Source organism: Pristiophorus japonicus, chromosome 16 (genome assembly GCF_044704955.1).
Source record: "Pristiophorus japonicus isolate sPriJap1 chromosome 16, sPriJap1.hap1, whole genome shotgun sequence".
In the NCBI taxonomy this organism is placed as follows: domain Eukaryota; kingdom Metazoa; phylum Chordata; class Chondrichthyes; family Pristiophoridae; genus Pristiophorus; species Pristiophorus japonicus.
The window spans coordinates 91893983-91916387 of record NC_091992.1 but is presented as its reverse complement, the minus strand read 5'-3'; the positions used below and the strand labels follow the sequence as shown (position 1 = coordinate 91916387).

General features: G+C 43.8%; 1 protein-coding gene across 1 annotated transcript in view; it reads left to right on the top strand.

The window, feature by feature from the left end:
* Positions 1-1336: 1336 nt before the first annotated feature.
* The window catches only part of LOC139227102 (protein shisa-6-like), a 567191-nt gene continuing 546122 nt past the window's right edge, over positions 1337-22405 (top strand). Inside the window, exons 1-2 of the mRNA XM_070858169.1 lie at positions 1337-1385; positions 2143-2926. Of these exons, the coding sequence (XP_070714270.1) occupies positions 2367-2926 (560 nt within the window). The 5' untranslated portion in view covers positions 1337-1385; positions 2143-2366. The remainder of the gene's footprint in view (positions 1386-2142; positions 2927-22405) is intronic.

Genomic DNA, 22405 nt, shown 5'->3' with positions numbered 1-22405 from the left:
AGAACAATTCCTCCTCCTCTCCCACATTGTTCCACCTCTCCCAAAATTTGCTCTGCCACTGGAGTGCTCGGTACCTCATGCGCACTCACTTTTTCACCAAGGTGCGAGGGATTGAGCTGCTCTGCCACATCTGCAGGAGCTGGGTGACCCCAATATGTCCAATTCCAATCCAGGACCGGCCACATGCCAATTACAGAGGAGAATTCAGGAGGCGTGATGGCCGAAGCCACAGGTCCGGAAGTTGATGCAATGAGATGGCGAATTGGCTTTGCATATGTTTCGAGAAACCGATTTGGCCCCCATTGTTCTCGAGCAACCTGATTTTTTAAAGCGACAAAGGCATCGACCTGAAGTGAGGCTACATTTCGATATAAACCAATAAACCTCGCTTATTTCAATGGAGGCACATACTCAATTTGTTCCACGTAGTTAATACAGGCGGATGTGTCCATCACTTGTATTCATTGTCCAGCAGGTTCAATGCAGCAAAGTCGCATTGACTGTTGAAAACCCAGTTGGAGATATTGGATCTCACGCCCATGTTGTACAATAGATTGTGAATTGGGCTTTCTAAGCGGTGGCCGTTTGAAGTATACGTTTTCCATTTACCCATAAACCAAGTCCCATTCCCCAATTCCCAAATAGAGCTCGCTGCCCCACTCCCCATGTCGGTACCCGGCGCGTTTATCCACCCTCAGATAGGTTCAGGACAGTTCACGCCGCACTTATGTAGGGATTACTCCACAAGATGACTTAATGTGCTTAACTGCTTAACGTCAACTCCGAATTCCTTTTTGTTTTAGTAAAGTTTGACTTTGAGTAATGGCCAGATTCAGATGAGAAACGGGAGCACCACTGCCCTTGACAAATAGTTCCATCAATTCTGATCAGCTTCTTCCCAGACACAGGCTTTACATTAGATAGGAGCTTGATCGATCAAGGATCGACTTAGTCTTGTTTAGTTATTGATCGGACACAGACTGTTTAAACCCAACCTCCACCCCTCCACCCCCAGCTCCAGAATTGAGAAGAGCCAGTGTTTATTCTGTATAACACGGTCCCACCCCGCACATATATATATATATCAGCGTGCGGCAGATAGACAGGGAATGGCACGCGTCAGTGGTGCGGAGCTGTTGCTTATTTATTTTTTCACTCTCTAAGTCTTTTTTTCCTTCTTCCTTGGCCCAGGATCTGTAAGTAGAAGGCAGTGTTTAAGGCAGTGACGCTGGCTGGCTGGGTGAGCAGTGCGTGGGCTGGACTGCCGGGGGTTGGTGGGGTTGGGGGCGGGCATAGCCTCACTCACTCTCTCTCTCTCTCTCTCACATCTCTGTGCCAACGTGAGTGCCATCCGGAGCGAGCGGGAGCCAGCCCTGTCTAAGGCGGTAAGTGTTGGGTCTCGCCAGCAGCGATTAACCAGAGCAATCGGGGCCACGGCGCTCGGTCTCAACTCGCCGTGGTCCCGCAGAACAGCCCCTGCACACGCTCAACCAGCGGCGATTCTAATAAACTTAAGTCCCCGTCCTCTTTCCCCTCCCCCACCCCCACCCCCCCTCCCTTTGTAATCTCTTTAAACGGTGCCCCTGTTCGGAGCTACTCTGAAAGCCGTTTTGTATCCTGGTCCTTGCCTCACAGTCTGTGAGTGAGTGGGTTTTGTGTATTTTGTATTAACGCATTCTCCTGTCTCTGGTTGAGTTAACTGCGCCGTACAGTTTCTGCACTTGAGTTGATGTTCAGTATGTAGATAGCCATATCTCTGCACCTGGCACTGCTGTAACCATCCTCTCCCCCCCCCCCCTGTTCCTGTTGTTCCTCCCACCCATCCCTTGTTCGGTTGCACCCACCAGACCCACCAGGGCAGTGGGAACCGAAAAGTCAGATTCCATCTCTTCCAACATCTGATGCTCGATGGGAGAGGAAAACAAAATGCTCTTGCAAACTTCCACATTCCGGCAGAAAGGAAGGAATTTTCGCCTGCAATCGAGTGATGAGATTTAGTGCACCCTCCCCATCCTGATTTGCATTATATTATAAAAGACAAGGACTTTAGCTCTCTGTCTGCTCGGGGACCAGCTTGCCCCAATTTGCCGCAGTGGAGAGCCATACCGTTTGATTTATACCTGTGTGTATCTATTGGAATAGATATCTCAAGCCGTGCGTTTCCTCCGACCGACCGAAGGGAGATGGTGGTGGCGAGCCCATGGACCATGGGCATGTGGGAGCTGGTCGCTAGCGGAGGTATCTGGGAGCAGGGCAGGAGAAGCCACCGTTAGCTGTGCTTGGCGGGATCGCAGGAGAGAGCGAGAGGACAGGAGTGTCGGAAGCAGGCAGCCGATTGCAAGAAGACCAAAGAGAGCGAGAGAGAGATGCAGCATCTTTTACTCTTCCTGGTGTACATGGACCCGTGGAGCCTACTGCTCTGCGCGGGGAGGGCGCGGACCAACAGGACGCTGGCGACTCCCCGGCGGCAGGGGGGCTACCCTTCCAAGGGGCAAGACATCAACACCACCGTGATCGTGCCGGTCCTGCAGATCAACAGGATGAAGCCCCTCGTCTTGCAGCACTCGGAGAAGTGTCGGGGCCACTACGACGTGGCCGGCCAGTGGGACCCCGATTTTGAATGCAACAAGACCTCTTATAATTACTGCTGTGGCACTTGCTACATGCGCTACTGCTGCCAGGACAAGAATTACCGGCTGGAGCAGAACGGCTGCAATAACTACGTGACCCCGAAAGTGGAAATTCAAGTCACCACCGACCCGGATCGGGAGGATTTGGAGAACGTGTACGACCCGAGTAAGGACAAGACCAACAGCACCGTCTACATCACCTGCGGGGTGATCGCGTTTGTGATTATCGCTGGTGTTTTTGCTAAAATTGCCTACGATAAAGCGACTCGACCTCCCCGTGAAATGAACGTGTCCAGGTAAGAGCAAGATTTTTTATTTGGGGATTGAGAAGATACAAATGTCAGAACAATTGATTTCAAAACTTGTGTGCGAGAGAGACCTCTTGTAAATGTTCATACATTTCAACACCCCCTCACTCTGACTTCCCAAATACGCCGTCAGCTAGCCAAAGAAAAACGCTGTCATTGCAAAAAAAAAATGTATTTTTTAAATATACAGTCATAGGAATGTGCTACTAAGAACAACACAGAAATCAAAGTACAGGAGGGATGGTAAGGGATGGGCAGGAATCTATCTGGTGCCCTCGGGGACCGTGTGGGATTCCACCTCCCACGCTCACATCCCATCTTGCCCCATGTAAAATATCTCCCACCGTCCCGGACGCAAAGGTTGAATATCCCGCTTTAAATATGTCAATCAGTGCTCGGTTGTTTTAGCGTCTCCGATGAGGAAACGATGAACGCATCAGGTGAGTCGATGTCAGAGTTCTCTCAAATGAGCACTATCTTTGGAGTGTTGAGGCGACTTGCTGACACAACGAAGGAAAACGGACCCAAACATGTACAGGTTTGCAGCACAAAACCCCAAAACAAACACGCCAATAACCTCCCCCCGCCAAAACAAAGTGAAGAATCTATAAAAACTAAAAAGGTGAGACACAAATTAATTTAATCTGTTGTAAAAAATGTTAAAAACATGCTTCACAATATACAAACAAATGTGTCACAACAAGCAATTGTGCAGTTCAGGTGACAACATACCCTATTCCGAACTTGGTAATATACTAGACAATATATAACGCTACCCTTCACTATTTTATACTGACTTTTTATTGCCAAACTCTACAAATAAAGTTTCAATAGAATAGTGCAATGATTCAAATTATCTGTATCAATGTATAGTTATTAAATATCTGTATTAATGTCCAGTTATAAAATTGCTGTAGCCTCCCCAGATATATGCATTTGTAAATTCACTTTACTTTAAGCACAGACTAAGTAACACATAAACAGGACAGGCACTGATATTCCTCTTGTGTTAATCCCGAGCTTACCCCCTAATATTTTAGGTGTTCAAGCAAGGTGAACTTTCACTAGATAATCCCGACACCACCTCGATTGCCTACAGCCTCAGGTGATAACTAAAGCATTAACTCAAAAAAATTCATAAATGAAGACTTTGGAGCCATTAGAATAAGCTTACAACAAATATATTGATAGACAGAAATTTCAAACCTTGGAATTTTTTTTGTATAATATCCTAATTTCTAGTCTTCGATGAAACACCAATATATTGTCAGGCAACATCATGAACTATTTACACTGAATTAATGTGTTTGTTGCTGTTTCAGAAGTATGATGTTAGTTTCAATATGAAATCACAATTCCTTTTATTTTGCTGCTTTTATAACAATTGGCATAAAACTTTTTGTACATTACAATGTGTATGACTGTTGCAAAAAGAGATTTTGATAACTATGACATAGACTTTACCTTCATCTGCCCATCCTCGAACACAGAAAATACAGCACAAACATTTGATATTACTACAGAATTAGACTGCAGTTATACTGCCACTTTCATATTGATGCCATCAGGTTTTGCATGCACACTGTTGTTAAAGTGGCAGTACACCTTGGGAGCAGGTCAGTTTCTGAGCACACTGGACAGAGATATGAGACTACCTTAAGTGGACTGTGTATCATGTGCAATATAACTCTACCTGCTACAAAACTGCAGGCAGTATCCTGGGCCTCCTATGAAATATACAAACTTATGTTTCAATGCTTTTAATGTCTGGAGAAGTCTGAAACTACTGCTCCTATTTTCCTAACATCAAAAATATCGCTGAACATTTATATAAGTATGCATTGTTACTAACCACACTGCGGGTGTAGCCAGCAGTATAATCTTGGGCTGCCTCTGTAACGTCACTTTACTGGTACTGGCCTGAAGCTAGTAGCTGTTGTATAAGTGTAGCCATAATTTTGTCATCTTTAGCTCTGGCTGATTGCCATTCTTCCCTTTATTTACACCATTTGCAAACTTCACGCTCCAACAGCAGAAGATGCAGCAAGTGTCAGAAATCACATTCAAACTAGCTTTAGTGATAAGTGTGACCTTGTATATGTTATAATGAATGAAATATGGCTGGCAGAGATATGAAGCAGTAATTGAATCACAAGAGTTCTGTTGATGATTAAAACTCATTGAGCTTTGCTTTTGTAGTACCAGCATCATCAGAGTCCCCTGGTTTAACTGTTGTCTTGTATCTCACTATCAGCTATCTATGGCCTACATTTATTTTCATGTATGAATGCAGAGTCGGTGCACTCTTAGATGGTAAGTACGCATGTATTTTGTGTGCCAACAGCGCAAAATGAATAGCATTGGTTTTCCAAAACCAGCCAATTCACAAAACAGTAGGCATCCCTTTTTAATCCAGCAAAGCACATAGGAATATAATTTGGAGCTTTATTTACTAAAACTAACAGTTTACAAATGATTGTATATATTTTGCTCCAGAAAAGCAGTTTTTAGCAGTAACTTAACATGGAGTCAAACTATAAGTATGAATGCTAGAATATGTTTAAGTTCCCAATACCTTGATTGATTTGTTTCAGTTGAATTCAATACATTTTCATACATGACTTTAAAAGCTGCTCACTTCTTTACAACCTCTGGATGGATTTCCTTCAGGATATAAACTGTGTTTGTTTTCAAAACAACATTGGAGAAGCAAAAAATAACAAAAGGAGAACGTAACAAAATCTTGAATTGTGAAAGAATAATTATTTTATTGTTTATGAAATTGATTCCCAAACTGAAGCCTTTCCTCCTCCTTCTGACTCTGCTGGGTGACAGAAGCAGCAGGAAGCCTAGAATAGTGCCAGTGTAGTATACAATGATAAAAACATCAGGAAGGCTAGTAATAGAATCATAGAATCATAGACATTTACAGCACGGAAGGAGACCATTCCGGCCCATTGAGTCCGCGCCGGCCGACAAAGAGCTATCCAGCCTAATCCCACTTTCCAGTTCTTGGTCCGTAGCCCTGTAGGTTACGGCACTTCAAGTGCACATCCAAGCACTTTTTAAATGTGGTGAAGGTTTCTGCCTCTAGCACCCTTTCAGGCAGTAGGTTCCAGACCCTCACCACCCTCTGGGTGAAGACATTTCCCCTTAAATCCCCTCTAAACCTCCTACCAATTACTTTAAATCTATGCCCGCTGGTTGTTGAAGCCTCTGCTAAGGGAATTAGGTCCTTCCTATCCACTCTATGTAGCGCCCTCATAATTTCATACACCTCAATGAGGTCTCCCCTCAGCCTTCTCTGTCCCAAAGAAAATAAACCCAGTCTTTCCAATCTTTCCTCATAGCTATCTTTCTCCAGTCCAGGCAACATCCTCGTAAATCTCCTCTGTGCTCTCTCTAGTGCAATCACATCATTGCTGTCATGTGGTGACCAGAACTGCACGCAGTACTCTAGCTGTGGCCTAACTAATGTTTTATACAGTTCAAGCATAACCCCCCTGCTCTTGAATTCTATGCCTTGGCCAAAAAAAGCAAATATTCCATATGCCTACTTAACCAACTTATCTACCTGGCCTGCTACCTTCAGGGATCTGTGGACATGCACTCTGTCGATCCCTTTGTTCCTCTACATTTCTCAGTGTCCTACCATTTAATGTATATTTCCTTGCCTTGTTAGCCCTCCCCAAATGCATTATCTTACAGTTCTCCGGTTTGAATTCCATTTGCCACTGTTCTGCCCACCTTACCAGTTCATTCATATCTTCCTGCACTCTACAGCTTTCTTCTTCATTATCATCCACACAGCCGATTTTAGTAGCATCTGCAAACTTTTTAATCATACCCCTACATTCAAGTGTAAATCATTGATATATACCATAAAAAGCAAGGAGCCTAGTACTGAGCCGTGCGGAACCCCACTGGAAGAAGCCTTCCAGTCACAAAGCACCCATCAACCATTACCCTTTGCTTCCTGCCTCTGAACCAATTTTGGATACAACTTGCCACATTGCCCTGGATCCCATGGGCTTTTACTTTTCTGACCAGTGGGACCTTATCAAAAGCCTTCCTAAAATCCATATACACTACATCAAATGCACTGCCCTCATCGACCCTCCTTGTTACCTCCTCAAAAACTGAAATCAATTTAGTCAGACATTACCTTTATTTAACAAATCCATGCTGACTGTCCTTGATTAATCCGTGTCTTTCTAAATGAAGATTTATTTTGTCCCTCAGGATTTTTTCCAATATTTTTCCCACCACCAAAGTTAGGTTGACTGGCCTGTAATTACTCGGTCTATCCCTTTCTCCATTTTTAAACAAAGCTACACTGTTAGCAGTCCTCCAGTCCTCCAGCACCACACCTGTAGCCATAGAGGATTGGAAAATGATGCTCAGAGCCTGTGCTATTTCCTCTTTTGTTTCTCTTAACAGCCTGGGATACATTTCATCCGGGACTGGGAATATATCCACTTTCAAATATGCTAAGCCCCTTAATACTTCCTCTCTCACTATGTTTATTTCATCTAATATTTGACACTCCTCCTCCTTGATTGCAATGTCTGCATTGCCCTTCCCTTTTGTGAAAACAGACGCTAAGTATTCATTAAGAACCATACCCACATCTTCCGCCTCCACACACAAATTACCTTCATGGTCTCTGATAGGCCTTACTCTTTCTTTAGTTATCCTCTTGTTTTTAATGTATTTATAAAACATCTTTGGGTTTTTCTTGATTTTACTTGCCATAATTTTTTCATGCTCCCTCTTTGCTTTCCTAATTTCCTTGTTAATTGCATCCCTGCACTTTCTATACTCCTCTCAAGTTTCTGCAGTATTGAATCCTTGGTATCTGTCATAAGCCTCCTTTTCTTCTTTATCCTACCCTCTATGTCCCTTGACATTCAGGGAGCTCTAGATTTGTTAGTCCCACCCTTTATGTTCAAGGGAACATACTTGCTCTTATCCCTCAGTATCTCCTCCTTGAATGCCTCCCACTGCTCTGACACTGATTTACCTTCAAGTAGCAGTTTCCAGTTCATTTTGGCTAAATCCCATCTTAGCTTAGCAAAGTTGGCTTTTCCCCAATTGAGAACCTTTATTCCTGGTCTATCTTTGTCCTTTTTCATAATTTCTCTAAATCTAACTGAATTATGATCACTAGCACCAAAATGCTCTCCCACTGATACCCCTTCCACCTGCCCAGCTTCATTCCCTAAAACTAAGTCCAGAACCGCCCCCTCTCTTATTGGGCTTGTTACACACTGGCTAAAAATTTCTTCTGAATGCATTTCAGGAATGTCACACCCTCTATATCTTTCGCACTCATTTTATCCCAGTTAATATTAGGGTAGTTGAAATCCCCTACTATTACTGCCCTATAGTTTTTGCTCTTCTCAGAGATGTGCCTACATATTTGCTCCTTTAGCTCCCTCTGACTGTTTGGGGGTCTATAGTACATCCCAGCAGTGTGATCACCCCCTTTTTTATTCTTCAATTCAACCCATACGGCCTCATTTGATGATTTTTCTAACATATCAACCCTCCTCACAGCTGAAATTATACTGCTAGTGGAATATACAATGATCGCACCATCAGGAAGCCTAGTATACTGCCAATGTAGTATACAATGATTGAAGCATCAGGGGTATAAAATTATGAGCGTCCAAGATCGATGGATAGGAAGGACCTATTTCCCTTATCAGAGAAATCAATAACCAGGGAGTATAGATTTAAAGTAATTAGTAGAAGGATTAGAGGGGAGTTGAGGAGAACATGGGGGTCTGGAACTCACTACCTGAAAGGGTGATAGAGGCATAAACCCTCATTGCATTTAAAAAGTACTTGGATATGCACTTTAAGTGCCATAATCTGCAGGGCTACGGACCAAGAGCTGGAAAGTGGGATTAGGCTCGGTAGGTCTTTTTTCGGCTGGCACAGACTTGATGGGCCAAAGGATCTCCTTCTGGGCCATGAATTTCTATGATTGTATGATTTGAAGCCTAGTATACTGCCAGTGTAGTGTACAATGACTGGGTAGGTAGCCAATAATTACAGTGCACACTATGCGCTGCCTTGGGAGGGTCGCAGAAGTGCAGCTCCACTTTTAATTCATTAAAATACAAGAGAGATTCTACATGTGTTGCAATTTCTGTGCAACCAATTGTACTAACCAAAACAGCAAATTAATACATACAGCTTGTTTAACTTAATTACTTTCATATGATTATTGGGCTGAAAAATATTTCAACAGTTTGAGCAATCTTATGGTTATTAATTCTGAGAGAGCCAGCTGTGAAAATGCATGTTACAGAATGAGGGTGATAGAATCACAGAATGGCTACAGCACAGAGGAAGGCCAATCGGCCCGTCGAGCCCGTGCCGGCTTGCTGCAAGAGCACCTCAGCTAGTCCCACTCCCCCGCCCTTTCCCCACAGCCCTGCTGTGTTTTTTTCAGGTACTTGTCCAATTCCCTTTTGAAAGCCACGGTTGAGTCTGCCTCCACCACCCTTTCAGGCAGTGAATTCCAAATCCTAACCACTCGCTGCATAAAACAGTTTTTTTTTTAAACAGTTTGTAAAGGCTGAAAGAAGCGCGACATAATAATTTCACCAGTAAAAGCTACCGAAAGAATACGTTAGCGCTGTGTACTGAGGTGTTTGAGTTCAATCTGGAAACCAGTTAAGAGAAGCAATCACGTCTTGCAGACAGCATCTAAATTAGAACAGATTGCACGACACACATCCATTGGAAAGAATAGAGTTCAAAACTGATCAATAAACCCACAGACTGATCAGCTTCAAACTTCCGTTCACTCCCTCACAGTGGATGATCCTCTGATTTGCCAGCCAGGAAACACAATGGTGTCTCTACAGCTTGAAGTAAAACTATTATGTCACTCAAAAACCTAAAACCTCAAGAAAATACATTCTCTGTTAGGTGCCCCCAACATATTACTGAATCTGTAACCTTCAGCTACTAAACTCCAACACAGCCGAGCTTATAAATCCCGTACAATGCGACACCAGGTAGCAATGGAGCACAAAGTCATACTAGCTGATAGGGCTCTTGTAACTGGTGATAATATCAGTGTTGTGGCTTACAGAATAATTGAGGTAGGAGGTAGCTCGGCTTATAGCTTAGTTGGTAATTACAACTTCTGGTACAGCACTAAGCCACACAGACTAGGGAGGTTACAGTTCTGTCCCTGGGTTGCACTGGGTTGGGAGAGGGACAATAGGGAAATGCAATGTCAGCCTGTCCCAGACCACTATTCAGTGAGCCCTGTTGGAAAGTGTGCATGTGTGGACACTGGATGGGAACAAATTAGGATGTGGCTGCAATGGCTGACACTTGAATAGCCTTCCGACACAGACTGTCCAGGCTCATGGTGATTTGTTACTTGAGAAGGTACCAGAGGGCTACAAGCACTTCATAAGAATCATAGAAATTTACATCATGGAAGGAGGCCATTTCGACCCAACGTGTCCACGCTGGCCGACCAAGAACCGTCCAGCCTAATCCCACTTTCCAGCTCTTGGTCCATAGTCCTGTAGGTTACGGCACCTCAAGTGCACATCCAAGTACTTTTTAAATGTGGTGTGGGTTTCTGCCTCTACCACCCTTTCAGGCAGTGAGTTCCAGACCCCCACCACCATCAGGAGATTGGGGGAGATAACTGGGGGAATCCCTCAGCTCCTATAATAACCCCACGAGGACAAAGCCGCCGGAACCTCAGGATTAGGTGGCAGCTTTTGAATAGCTCTGAACTGGTCATTTTTTACAACCCATAGGATGCTTTGACAGAATTCTTTGGATTCTTGACATTTTGGGGAGCCAATTAATCTGTCCGTACAGCAACAAATGATATCACAGAGGCTACTGTACTCTTTTTAGAGGTTGCTATAGGTTTCTGAGAAAATAATTTACGTGTAGCAAATTACAGGAAAAGTTCCTTGGGAGCTTTTATGAGGAAGTTTTAGAATAAGAATCCTGTGCTTCATCATAATTGATCTGGTCTGGCCTATTACATAAAACTATTAAAATTCAGTGAAATCTTCTTTACCTTATTTGGAATCTCTAATAGTATCTTATCTTCTAAAAATCTATCCTGGAAAATTCCTCTCTCCTCTTGACTTTAACTATTACTCGCTCTGATTTGACGGTTAACATCTGGCCTATTTACTGATTCCCCTCAGCTGCATTGTTGGTTCTGTCCCACTTCTCTGTCCCTGCAGTCTTTCAAATGTTTTCTGTTCCCAGTATCACCATCTTTACAGTAACAACAACTTGCAATTATATAGCAACTTTTGACATAGAAATATATCACAAAGCGCTTCACAGAGGCATAATCAGACAAAAATAGACGCTGAGACAAATAAGGAGATATCAGGAGGGGTCAAGCTGGTCAGAGAGATGGGTTTCAACGATCTTTATGGAGGAGGTGGAGAAGTGGAGGGGTTTATGGAGGGAATTCCAGACCTGGGGTCCAAGCAGCTGAAGATATGCTGCCAATAGTGGGGCGAAGGAAAGGGGGAGCGGGACGGGCGGGGGGGGGGGGTGCAGTGGTGCACAGAAGTCCAGAGTCAGAGCAACAGTGACTTTAGGGTTCGGGGGTGGAGTGGCGGGGTGAGGGCAGTGTAGGGCTGGAGGAGGTTACAGAGATAAAAGGGAGCAAGGCCAAGAAAGCATTTAAACACAAGGATGAGAATATTAAATCGGAGACATCTCCTTCTCTGCTGTGGTTCCAATTTTGTTTGTTACCCTGTCTCCTCCTCACTGCCATGTTTCCAGTTCTTAGCCCCTGTCTAATCATTCCTTGCTTCCTTCAGGTATTCTGCAAAGGTTGAGACACCAGGCTTTTATACACATAGGTTTCATTATATACGTTTCACTTCTAGGAAGGACATTTAGTCTTTTGCAATTGGATTCAAAACATTCTGAATCACCACTGCAGCAGTGTAGTCTCGGAAAGGCCACATCCATAACTCAAACCACTGGCCAGGGTGCATGCCAGCCTCACCCAATTTGAAGCTGAATTCATACTACTCAGCACAGAGAACATTAGTGGTTGTACTCAGTTCAACATTTTTACAGCTCCTGGTTCTTTCCTTCGGAGCGTGGAAGCTATAAAACTGCAACATTATAATCACAACGGCACTATCAGAAGGAAGGTTGCAACAAACAGCATTTGTGCATATTGCACAGAGAATGAAAGATAGAATTTTAATACGCTTCCAACCTTATATTTTTTATAAAATGCATATAATCCTCCCCCTTTTGCAGTTGCATTTTCCTGTCCTTGGCTTTACTGCTCAAGTATTGTGTGCTTAGCTTTGTAGCTTCACATCACACAGTAAGAAAAGCTTTGTTTCTTGAACAATACCACATATAGCCTCACACATGTCATGAAGGGGCAGTTTTATTGAATGATAAAACAGTACATGACCACAAGGTATTGACTCTTGTGCATATATTATACAAATGATAAAAGACGATTGTGAGTCTGTTTGAAGGCTGAAAAATACTTACGAGGTTGTGAAAATTTGATAATAGCAGAGAAATGCAATATGTAGCTCCAGTTAAGCAGCCAGAACTAGGTCAGATGCGATAGGCCAACAGGCTTCCTTCTGTGAAGCAATTTTTATGATAGCACAAGTAAATGAAACATCTTATACATGTGTTACACATTTATACACAATCCTTGCCTCTTTTTTCTAATATATGCACATTTCCCATCTTCAAGTTTTGAGTTAGTATTTATTATGCATTAAGGCTTCTGAATTGTGCTGTGCAGGTTAACACAGTATCGTCAACAGTGATTTGAAGATTATGATGCTAAAACCTACTGCATTTTTAAAAACTGCTATATTAAAAATAGCTGCTTTGCATCGATCTGCACTATTGATGATGCTGGATTGCCAATAATAAAACATGGGCTTAATGTGATATTTGAAAATGCCATGATTGATGTGGACACAGTCCTTGCTAGAATTGGCGATCTTAAAATGGATTGAGCTGCTGGCCCTGATGGTATTCACCCTAGTGGTGTGCAAAGAAATAGGGGCTGGGCTTTGCGAGTCCCTTGCACATATATTTAACAGCTCGCTATGGTCTAGGATTGTTCCCATGGACTGGAGAGAGGCCCATGAGGTAGCAATAAGGGCAAAAAGTCAAAACAAGGAAACTATAGGCCCATTAGTTTGACTTTAGTTGTAGGCAAGTTGCTAGAAGGTATCACTGTCGACGTACTATGTGAGCAACTTGACAGAAAAGAGATTATTGGGGAATCCTAGCATGGCTTCTAGAAAATAATATCCTGTCTCACTTTGAGGTTTTTAAGGAGGTTACCAAATTAGTAGATGATGGAAGCTTCTTCAACATTGTTTATCTAGACTTTCCAAAAGTCTTTACAAAGTGCCACACAAAAGGCTACGAAGCAAGATTGAGTCTTGTGGGACTTGCGGGCAGATTTTGGATTGGATAAGGAATTGATTGTATTCATGTCGGCAGATGGTAGTTATCAACAGTAGTAGTTCTGCATGGGAGTTAGTCATCAGTGGTGTCCCACAGGGATCAATGTTAGGCCTGTTGCTCTTTGTCATCTTTATCAACAATCTGGATGAAAGCAACAGAGGAACTAGCTGCAAGATTGTGGATGATGCAAAGTTGAGTTTGGATACAAGGACCTTAGATGAAAAAAATGGATTCCAGGCAGATCTAGAGGCAATGGGGGAATGGGCCTGTGTCTGGCAGATGTCATTTAATATAGATAAATGTAGCATAATTCATTTGAGTTGGGGAAACTCCAAGCATGTGTACACTGTGCAGGGCTGCATAATCAAGACTGCTGAGTGGGGAAAGGACCTGTGTGTATAGTACATTATTTATTGATGGTCCATGACCAGAGCCATGAGGCTATTGTGGAAGTCAATAGGGTACCAGGATATATTGCCAGGACAATTAAATATAAAGCATGGCCTTAGTCAAGCGATGTCCAGTATTGATCTGCTCATTTGGAGGGGGATATAGAGGCCCTGGAAACGATTCAGAGGATGGTCACTAGATTGATACCTAGTTTAAGGGGTCTTAGTTACCTGGAGAAGCTTAAAGCGAGTGGTGTGGAAATTCGATTGTGCCTCAGGCGGGGCAGTGTCCTGGGCAGAGCAGTAAATGGTTTGCATCTGCCGCCGCAAAATTCATCAGCTGGGCCCGGAGTTTGGAGCGGGGTGCTAAGGGAGACTTTGCACACCTCTCTTCAGGCGCTAGGCTGGCTGAGCAAGGGAAAATCCTGAGCTAAGGAGCTGGCCTCTGAGCACCATAACAGAAGGCAGGGCGGGGGGGAAATCTGAAAAAATTCCACCAAAAACATTCCCAACACATAGGTCATACCACCACAATGTAAATCGCAAAAAAAAACCAATCACACTTACCCGATGTCAGCATTACTTACCTCACTGCGGCCGCGACAGCTTGGAATGCCTGCTTTCACAGGCGCTCCCACCAGTGGGCGCTACAGAGCGCTAAGGATCGGGCGGCAACCAGGGGCATTGCACACCGGCTCGCCTCTCCCGGGCGTTACAGCTCGAAACCGGCACGGAATGTCCCGGCGGGGCACTGGAAGCTGGCCGCCCGGGCTCAAGTGCTTTCCGCCGCCATTGCCACCCCTCCGGGGTGCTAAGAGGGGTGGCAAAAGACCAAATTTCCATCCCCTAGAGTTTCATATTATGTAAATACATAGACATAAAGGAGATAAGATTTAGAATAATGAAAGGATTAATCTAAGTCCAAGTGGATAGGCTATTTGGGCTCGATAGATTAGCCAAGACCAGGGGACATAAATATAAGTTAGGAATCATTTCTTCATGCAAAGAATGATAAAAGTGTGGAACTCTGTCCCACAAAAATGTAGTTTATGTTAGCTCAATTAATAGTTTTAAATATGAGATAGATTGATTTTTATTAGACAAGGTTATTAAGGGCTATGGAGCCATGGCAGGTAAATGGAGTTAGGAGATAGATCAGTCATTATTCCATTGAATGGCGGAACAGACTCGAGGAACTGAATGGTCTACTCCTGCTCCTATGTTTCCAGTACCACACTAGGTTAGATATCTCTGTACAGAAAGTCATTGACCTCTGGAAGTAATTACCAGTGAGTGAAGATTCACTGCAAGACTTCAGAATGAAGCTGGATGAGTTCCTGTGAGCAGCAAACATAGCCACATATAGAAGTGAGGTGGGTCATTGGGGATTGTGCCACTGTAGTCTCCTCGAGCTTGATCACCTTCGGGGAGTAGAGAGAAATTTTCCAGACATTTCTCCTCATTTGTTTTCTCCCAGGAGATCACATGACTGTTCAAGTCCCACTCGAGAGACGTGAGCACAGAAAACTTTGTTTAAATTTATTTGTTCATGGGATGTGGGTGTTGCTGACAAGGCCAGCATTTATTGCCTATCCCTAATTGCCCTTGAGAAGGTGCCTTATTCAACTGAGTATCTTTCCAGGCCATTTCAGAGGGCAGTTAAAATTCAACCACATTGCTGTGGATCTGGAGTCACATATAGGCCAGATCAGGTAAGGACGGCAGATTTCCTTCTCTAAAGGACATTAATGAATCAGATGGGTTTTGACAACAATCCAGTAGTTTCCTGGTCACCATTACTGATACTAGCTTTTTATTCCAGATTTATTTAACTAACTGAATTTAAATTCCCCAGCTGCCATGGTGGGATTTGAACTCATGTCCCTAGATCATTTGTCCAGGCCTCACGATTACTAGTCCAGTAACATAACCACTATTTCACGGTTCCCCTGACACTCTAGTGCAGTACTGAGGGATGCTGCACTGTTGGAGAAGCTGTGTTTCAGATGAGACATTAAACCGAGGCCCTATCTATCCTCTCAGGTGGATGTAAAAGATCCCACAAAACTATTTCGAAGAAGAGCAGGGGAGTTATCCCCTGCGTTCTGCCCAATATTTATCCCACAATCAACATCACTAAAACAGATTATCTGGTCATTATCACATTGCTATTTGTGGGAGCTTGCTGTGCACAAATTGGCTGCTGCATTTCCTGCATTACAACATTTCATTGGCTATAAAGCACATTGGGACGTCCTGAGGTTGTGAAAGCGCAATATAAATGCAAGTCTTTGTTTTCTTATGGGGTTGAGGGGGGAATGAGGGTGATAATGTGTAGAACTTACACCATGGGACAGGCTTGATGGACCAGTTACTCTTGTCCTTTGTTATAAGTCGGTGGTCATATTACAATCTACAAGTTTCTAAAACTCAGTTTTAAAATTTGAGTTTTAAAAGCTTGTGCCACTTAACCACTCCTTCTTGATTCATTTCCAACCTTGGTGGTGACATGCACTATGGGCCTCGGCCTATCATTGATGTATCCCAATAAAAACTGTAACGGAAGAGTATTACTGCAAATGGCACATAGTGGCAAGTTTATTCCTGCATGTGCTTCATCAATTAAACAGCTTTCAAAAAAAGCTAGGGAGCAAATTAATTTCAAATTTTACATTCAAAAAATTAGTCACCGTCCCGTTTGGGGTCGGTAACATTCGCGAGGTGCGAGACTTGCGATAAATTGGGGTTAGCACCCCGAAAGGAGGTGGAATGCTAAATCAATCTTGGGGCGGGAGCGGGGCACATGGCTCAGCAATGCTACGCACTGGGCCACGTGGCACAGCTGCATACAAGGGGCTCTTCCCTGAATTAAAGGGAAGGGCCTAAGCTGCATACTCTACATTTGAGAAACCCATCTACCTGGATCACCGGGGAACGGGGGTGCCGCGCGATCAGCCCGACACTCAAGCAGAGCGCCGGGCTAAGCCATCGCGGCACAGACCCCGCGACCAAAGCACCACTGGAGCGGGAAGCGAAGCGGGAGTATTTTTTTCAGCAGCAGCCGGCCACCTCCCCTTTAAATTTCACCCCGCTAGCGGCCAGCTGCCCCGTACGCATCCCCTGAAGCTGTCGCTGCCATCGCCCGTCACAGCTTCAGGGGGTAAAACCCAAGTTAGGTGCCGGGGCACTAATGGTGCGAAGCGCACGGCGATGACAGCACGATCTTCGGGCTCAAGAGATCGGGGAGTAACGCCGGGACGCCGCTGCTAAACTCACGCAGAATTTCGTGGGCGTCGTTAGCGGTGCCACGCCCGGTCGCAACGTCATCTACATCCCATTACTGCCCCCCGGGGGAGCTAAATGGAGGCACAAATGCATCCATTTTCTCTCCCTACAATTTGAATTATATTTCATTTGCAATAATGATAAATATATGACAAAATTGCACTTTTTTAACATGAACCCTGATATAAGTTAACTTTAATGTGGGGTCCGAACAGAATATATTGGCCCTGAAATTCCGATGTCCCGGGTCCATATGAAGTTCCTACGGACCCGGGAAGGCATCGGAAAAGCCGGTTTTCAGCATGCAATGCGCTTTTCCGATCTGTCAAGCTTCTGGTTTGACAGATCCTCTGTATCTCGGGAGCGAGGACACTTGCAGGGCATGATTTCCGATATTAACGAATATCTTGCCCAGCAAATGTCCTCAAAAATCTTGCGCCTGAAAAAGCAGGTGTATAGCCTACTTTTGTAGGTACAAGTGTTTAAAAATACACAAAAACATTTTAAAATGAAGTTATAAAAACACATTTTATTGTTAAAAACCCTCCCCACTACGGTAAGTTTATTTTAAGGCTTAATTAAAAAAACTTTTTAAAAAGTCAGGAAAATATTTTTTGCAACAACTTTAATTTAAATGAATGTTAAATATGTAGTTTATTTTCTATTTTTTATTGTGTTTTGGGTGTTTGTGGGGGAGTTTGTCATTCATAGTAATAGGAGTTCCAGACTTACCGAACTCCTATTACTATGAATGAGAATCTATACTTCACCTGATGGGCTGTTGTCTGCAGCTCCCGGCCTGCGCACGTCCCCACGTGCACGCGCTGCGACGCGCTGTCACCAGAGGCCTCAGGCTCGGAAGTTCCAATAGGCGCAGCAGCAACAGGTAAGCACGCATCTTTTTTCTCTTTTTCTGTCGTTTGTCTGCGGGAAGAACGCGACCGGAATTGAAGGACCATTTTATATATATATATATATATATACACAAATTATGAATGTATGTTTATATATACATACATTGATCTATATATACATACACACAAATGCACAAACACACTAAATTACTTAAGTAATTCATCGGCTGTGAAGCACTTTGGGGCATCCTGAGAATGTGAAATTTCCTATTTCCTTCGAACGTTCATGTAGTAATTGTAACTGAATATTGGCAGCTCTGCTGTAATATTTTCAGAGACATTGTTGCTGCCTGATGTGAGAATGAGACTGCCTTCAAACACTCCACTTACGTAACAACAAGTCTTTAAATTTGCATATTATATCAATGCACGTATAGGCGTGTTCATTTTGTGTATCTGTGAAATGTGTCATTCCCAGCTCCAACAGATGCCATGTTTAGTCATAGCTGCCAAGATCGGGGAGCGAGTGAGATTTATGATCCAAGAGTGATACTGATCACAAATTCATTTAAACATATGGAGCTGGGTTTACTTTTAAGTGTTAGAAACATAAAATTTTTAAATCAAATGATGAAGACTCTTTGCAGATGAGTAAGGCTTGGTAGGTATGACTACTGTTACCACAGGTGCGCTCAAGTTATAGAATTGTAGAAATTTACAGCACGGAAGGAGGCCATTTCAGCCCATCGTGTCCGTGCTGGCTGACAAAGAGCTATCTAGCCTAATCCCACTTTCCAGCTCTTGATCCGTAGCCCTGTAGGTTACGGCACTTCATGTGCACATCCAAGTACTTTTTAAATGTGTGGAGGGTTTCTGCCCTGGGGACAATGATTTCCTTAAGATCCACCTTTCCATTTGGCTTCAATTCAGAGGTGAGTCTTGGAACCAAGAATTCTCGGACTAAATACTGGTAGAGTAAGTCCCCATATATGGGCATTTATTGACCTCTTCATGTCAGATACCCATAAATAGATCTATGCCATTTTATCTCCCCTTGTAAGCAAACCCAGAACTCCCAACACATGACATCAGGAAAAAAGCCCAGAAGTGCTATACTGAGCAGGGCATTAAAGGGTGTGATAGACAAAGTATGGGGACAGTTTGTGCTGATGAAATTATTATTTATTTAAGTGTCCTGCTGATGTGCAATCAGAAATTAAGCGACAATCCATTTTCCTTGAAAACGCAGATGTGTCTGGCTATTTGTTGCTGGCTGCTGATTCAGATGATTTGCGAATGGAAATATCCAGGGAGGAATTAACAGTCCACAGCTTTATTTTGTGGAATCCTTTCAGCTGGAACACAGATTATCCTTTATTGTGTCCCAGATAGTCGTGAAAATGTTTTTAAAAAATATCAAAGAGATTGGCATCACAGCTATTGAGGCTGCAGCCTTCAATCCCTTCCATCTTGCTATCTATGATTAATAAATATAATTTTATTGTCCACGACTGCTTATCTTATCAGTGTTGAGAGGAAACACGATGTGAGAGAAAAGATCATATCAACAGCTCAATTTCCTGGCAGTGTGATGTCATCAACGTTGTAACAACGACAATGAGCTGGGTGTTGTGTTCATACTCTATTTATTTGTTACAGCTCACTAGCCAGGCATTAGGACCCTGCGGGAGCTATTCACAGTTGCTATTCTCATGCTGGTTCATGCCGGTTTGGGGACACCATTTTGGGTTGTACAAAAGCACAGTTGGTTAAGTTATATTTCTCCTGGCTCAGTTTGTCAGTTATTTATGGTACACAACATAATTTGGCGACGAGAATGAATCAAATTAACCTCCCTACCCCTCCCGCACCTCCCCCCTGCCGCCCGCCCCCCCCCCCCCGCCTTTCCTCTCCACATCCGGGGACTTTCCAATTCCGTGGCCGAGTTGGATAAAAGGTTTTTCTATATATATCACGGTGAGCGGGTTAGACGGCGACGACGTAACACCAGGTCGCCGTCGTGCAATACTTATCCACTGCCTCGGCACAGAAGCCCAACGCATCTTTGGCCAAATCGAGGACACGGAGTTCTATGACAATAGTAAACACCCTAGAGAACTATTTTGGGCCAAAGAAAAGTATCGTGCTGGAGAGATGACAATTCTGTCAAAGGGGACAAGGAAACGGTGAACCAATCAAATAGTACATAATTCCATGAACTGAACTGGCCACCACTATGTGTAACTTTGGAGCACTCACAGAGGAAATGATCAGGGATCAAATTATTGAGGAAACAATGATCCCCCGCATTCGGGAACGCTTGCTAATGGAGGATGACAAAATGTCATTGGATAAAGCAACTAATTTGGCCATCCAAATCGAATCAGAGTTTTCCGATTCAAAAGCGATTAGATCCCCTGCTTCCCCTGTGCACCAGACTTCAGCTACAGCCCATGGGCAAAGGCGTTTGTCCAAAGCGGAAATCACAGCAGAGACCCAGGGCTCGTAATAAACCACCATTATGGATCGCGGGCCTAACTTCCACTGCTTTAACTGTGGGGACAAATCACACTCAGCAAACAGTCCTAACTCCTCTGCACGTGGGAAGAAATGCTCTGAATGTTGTAAAATGAACCATTTTGCGAGTGTCTGTCACAGTATGGTTCACACCGATAGTGATATTTCGCGCATCGATTCAGGCAAATTCAACGACTGTGAGGTAAACATTGACGGCACGCCCTGCTGCATCCTCATTGACCTTGGAGCCAAAGACTCCATTTTGAGCGAGGCTGCGTACAAAACCCACTTCACGCACTGTCAACTGCAGCCCCGCAACTTCCATTCTACATGCAGTCTATCGACTCTGGATCATATCCTATGGACTGGAGGATAGCTAATGTAACACCACTTTTTTAAAAAGGAGAGAGAGAGAAAACAGGGAATTAGAGACTGGTTAACCTGACATCAGTAGTGGGGAAAATGTTGGAATCAATTATTAAAGATGAAATAACAGCGCATTTGAAAAGCAGTGACAGGATCGGTCCAAGTCAACATGGATTTATGAAAGGGAAATAAATCATGCCTGATAAATCTTCTGGAATTTTTTGAGAATGTAACTGGTAGAGTGGACAAGGGAGAACCAGTGGATGTGGTGTATTTGGACTTTCAAAAGGCTTTTGACAAGGTCCCACACAAGAGATTGGTGTGCAAAATTAAAGCACATGGTATTGGGGGTAATGTACTGACGTGGATAGAGAACTGGTTGGCAGACAGGAAGCAGAGAGTCGGGATAAACGGGTCCTTTTCAGAATGGCAGGCAGTGACTAGTGAGGTGCCGCAGGGCTCAGTGCTGGGACTCCAGCTATTTACAATATACATCAATGATTTAGATGAAGGAATTGAGTGTAATATCTTCAAGTTTGCAGATGACACAAAGCTGGGTGGCGGTGTGAGCTGTGAGGAGGACGCTAAGAGGCTGCAGGGTGACTTGGACAGGTTAGGTGAGTGGGCCAATGCATGGCAGATGCAGTATAATGTGGATAAATGTGAGGTTATCCATCTTTGGGGGCAAAAACACGAAGGCAGAATATTATCTGAATGGTGGCAGATATCGGAAAAGGGGAGGTGCAATGAGACCTGGTGTCATGGTACATCAGTCATTGAATGTTGGCATGCAGGTACAGCAGGTGATGAAGAAGGTAAATCGTATGCTGGCCTTCATAGCGAGGGGATTTGAGTATAGGAGCAGGGAGGTCTTACTGCAGTTGCACAGGGCCTTGGTGAGGCCTCACTTGGAATATTGTGTTCAGTTTTGGTCTTCTAATCTGAGGAAGGACGTTCTTGCTATTGAGGGAGTGCAGTGAATGTTCACCAGACTGATTCCCGGGATGGCTGGACTGACATATGAGGAGAGACTGGATCGACTGGGCCTTTATTCACTGGAGTTTAGAAGGATGAGAGGGGATCTCATAGAAACATATAAAATTTTGACGGGACTGGACAGGTTAGATACAGGAAGAATGTTCCCGATGTTGGGGAAGTCCAGAACCAGGGGACACAGTCTAAGGATGAGGGGTAAGCCTTTTAGGACTGAGATGAGGAGGAACTTCTTTAGTCAGAGAGTTGTGAACCTGTGGAATTCTCTACCGTAGAGAGTTGTTGATGCCAGTTCATTAGATATATTCAAAGAGGGAGTTAGATATGGCCCTTATGGCTAAGGGGATCAAGGGGTATGGAGAGAAGCAGGAAAGGGATACTGAGGTGAATGATCAGCCATGATCTTATTGAATGGTGGTGCAGGCTCGAAGGGCCGAAAGGCCGACTCCTGCACCTATTTTCTATGTTTCTATGTTTCTATATTCTGACTCCAAAATTGAGGTGCTTGGGGTTACATCTGTCCCGATATACTACAGGACATAACATTGGAGAACTTTTCCTTTTATGTCGCGAAGGGATGA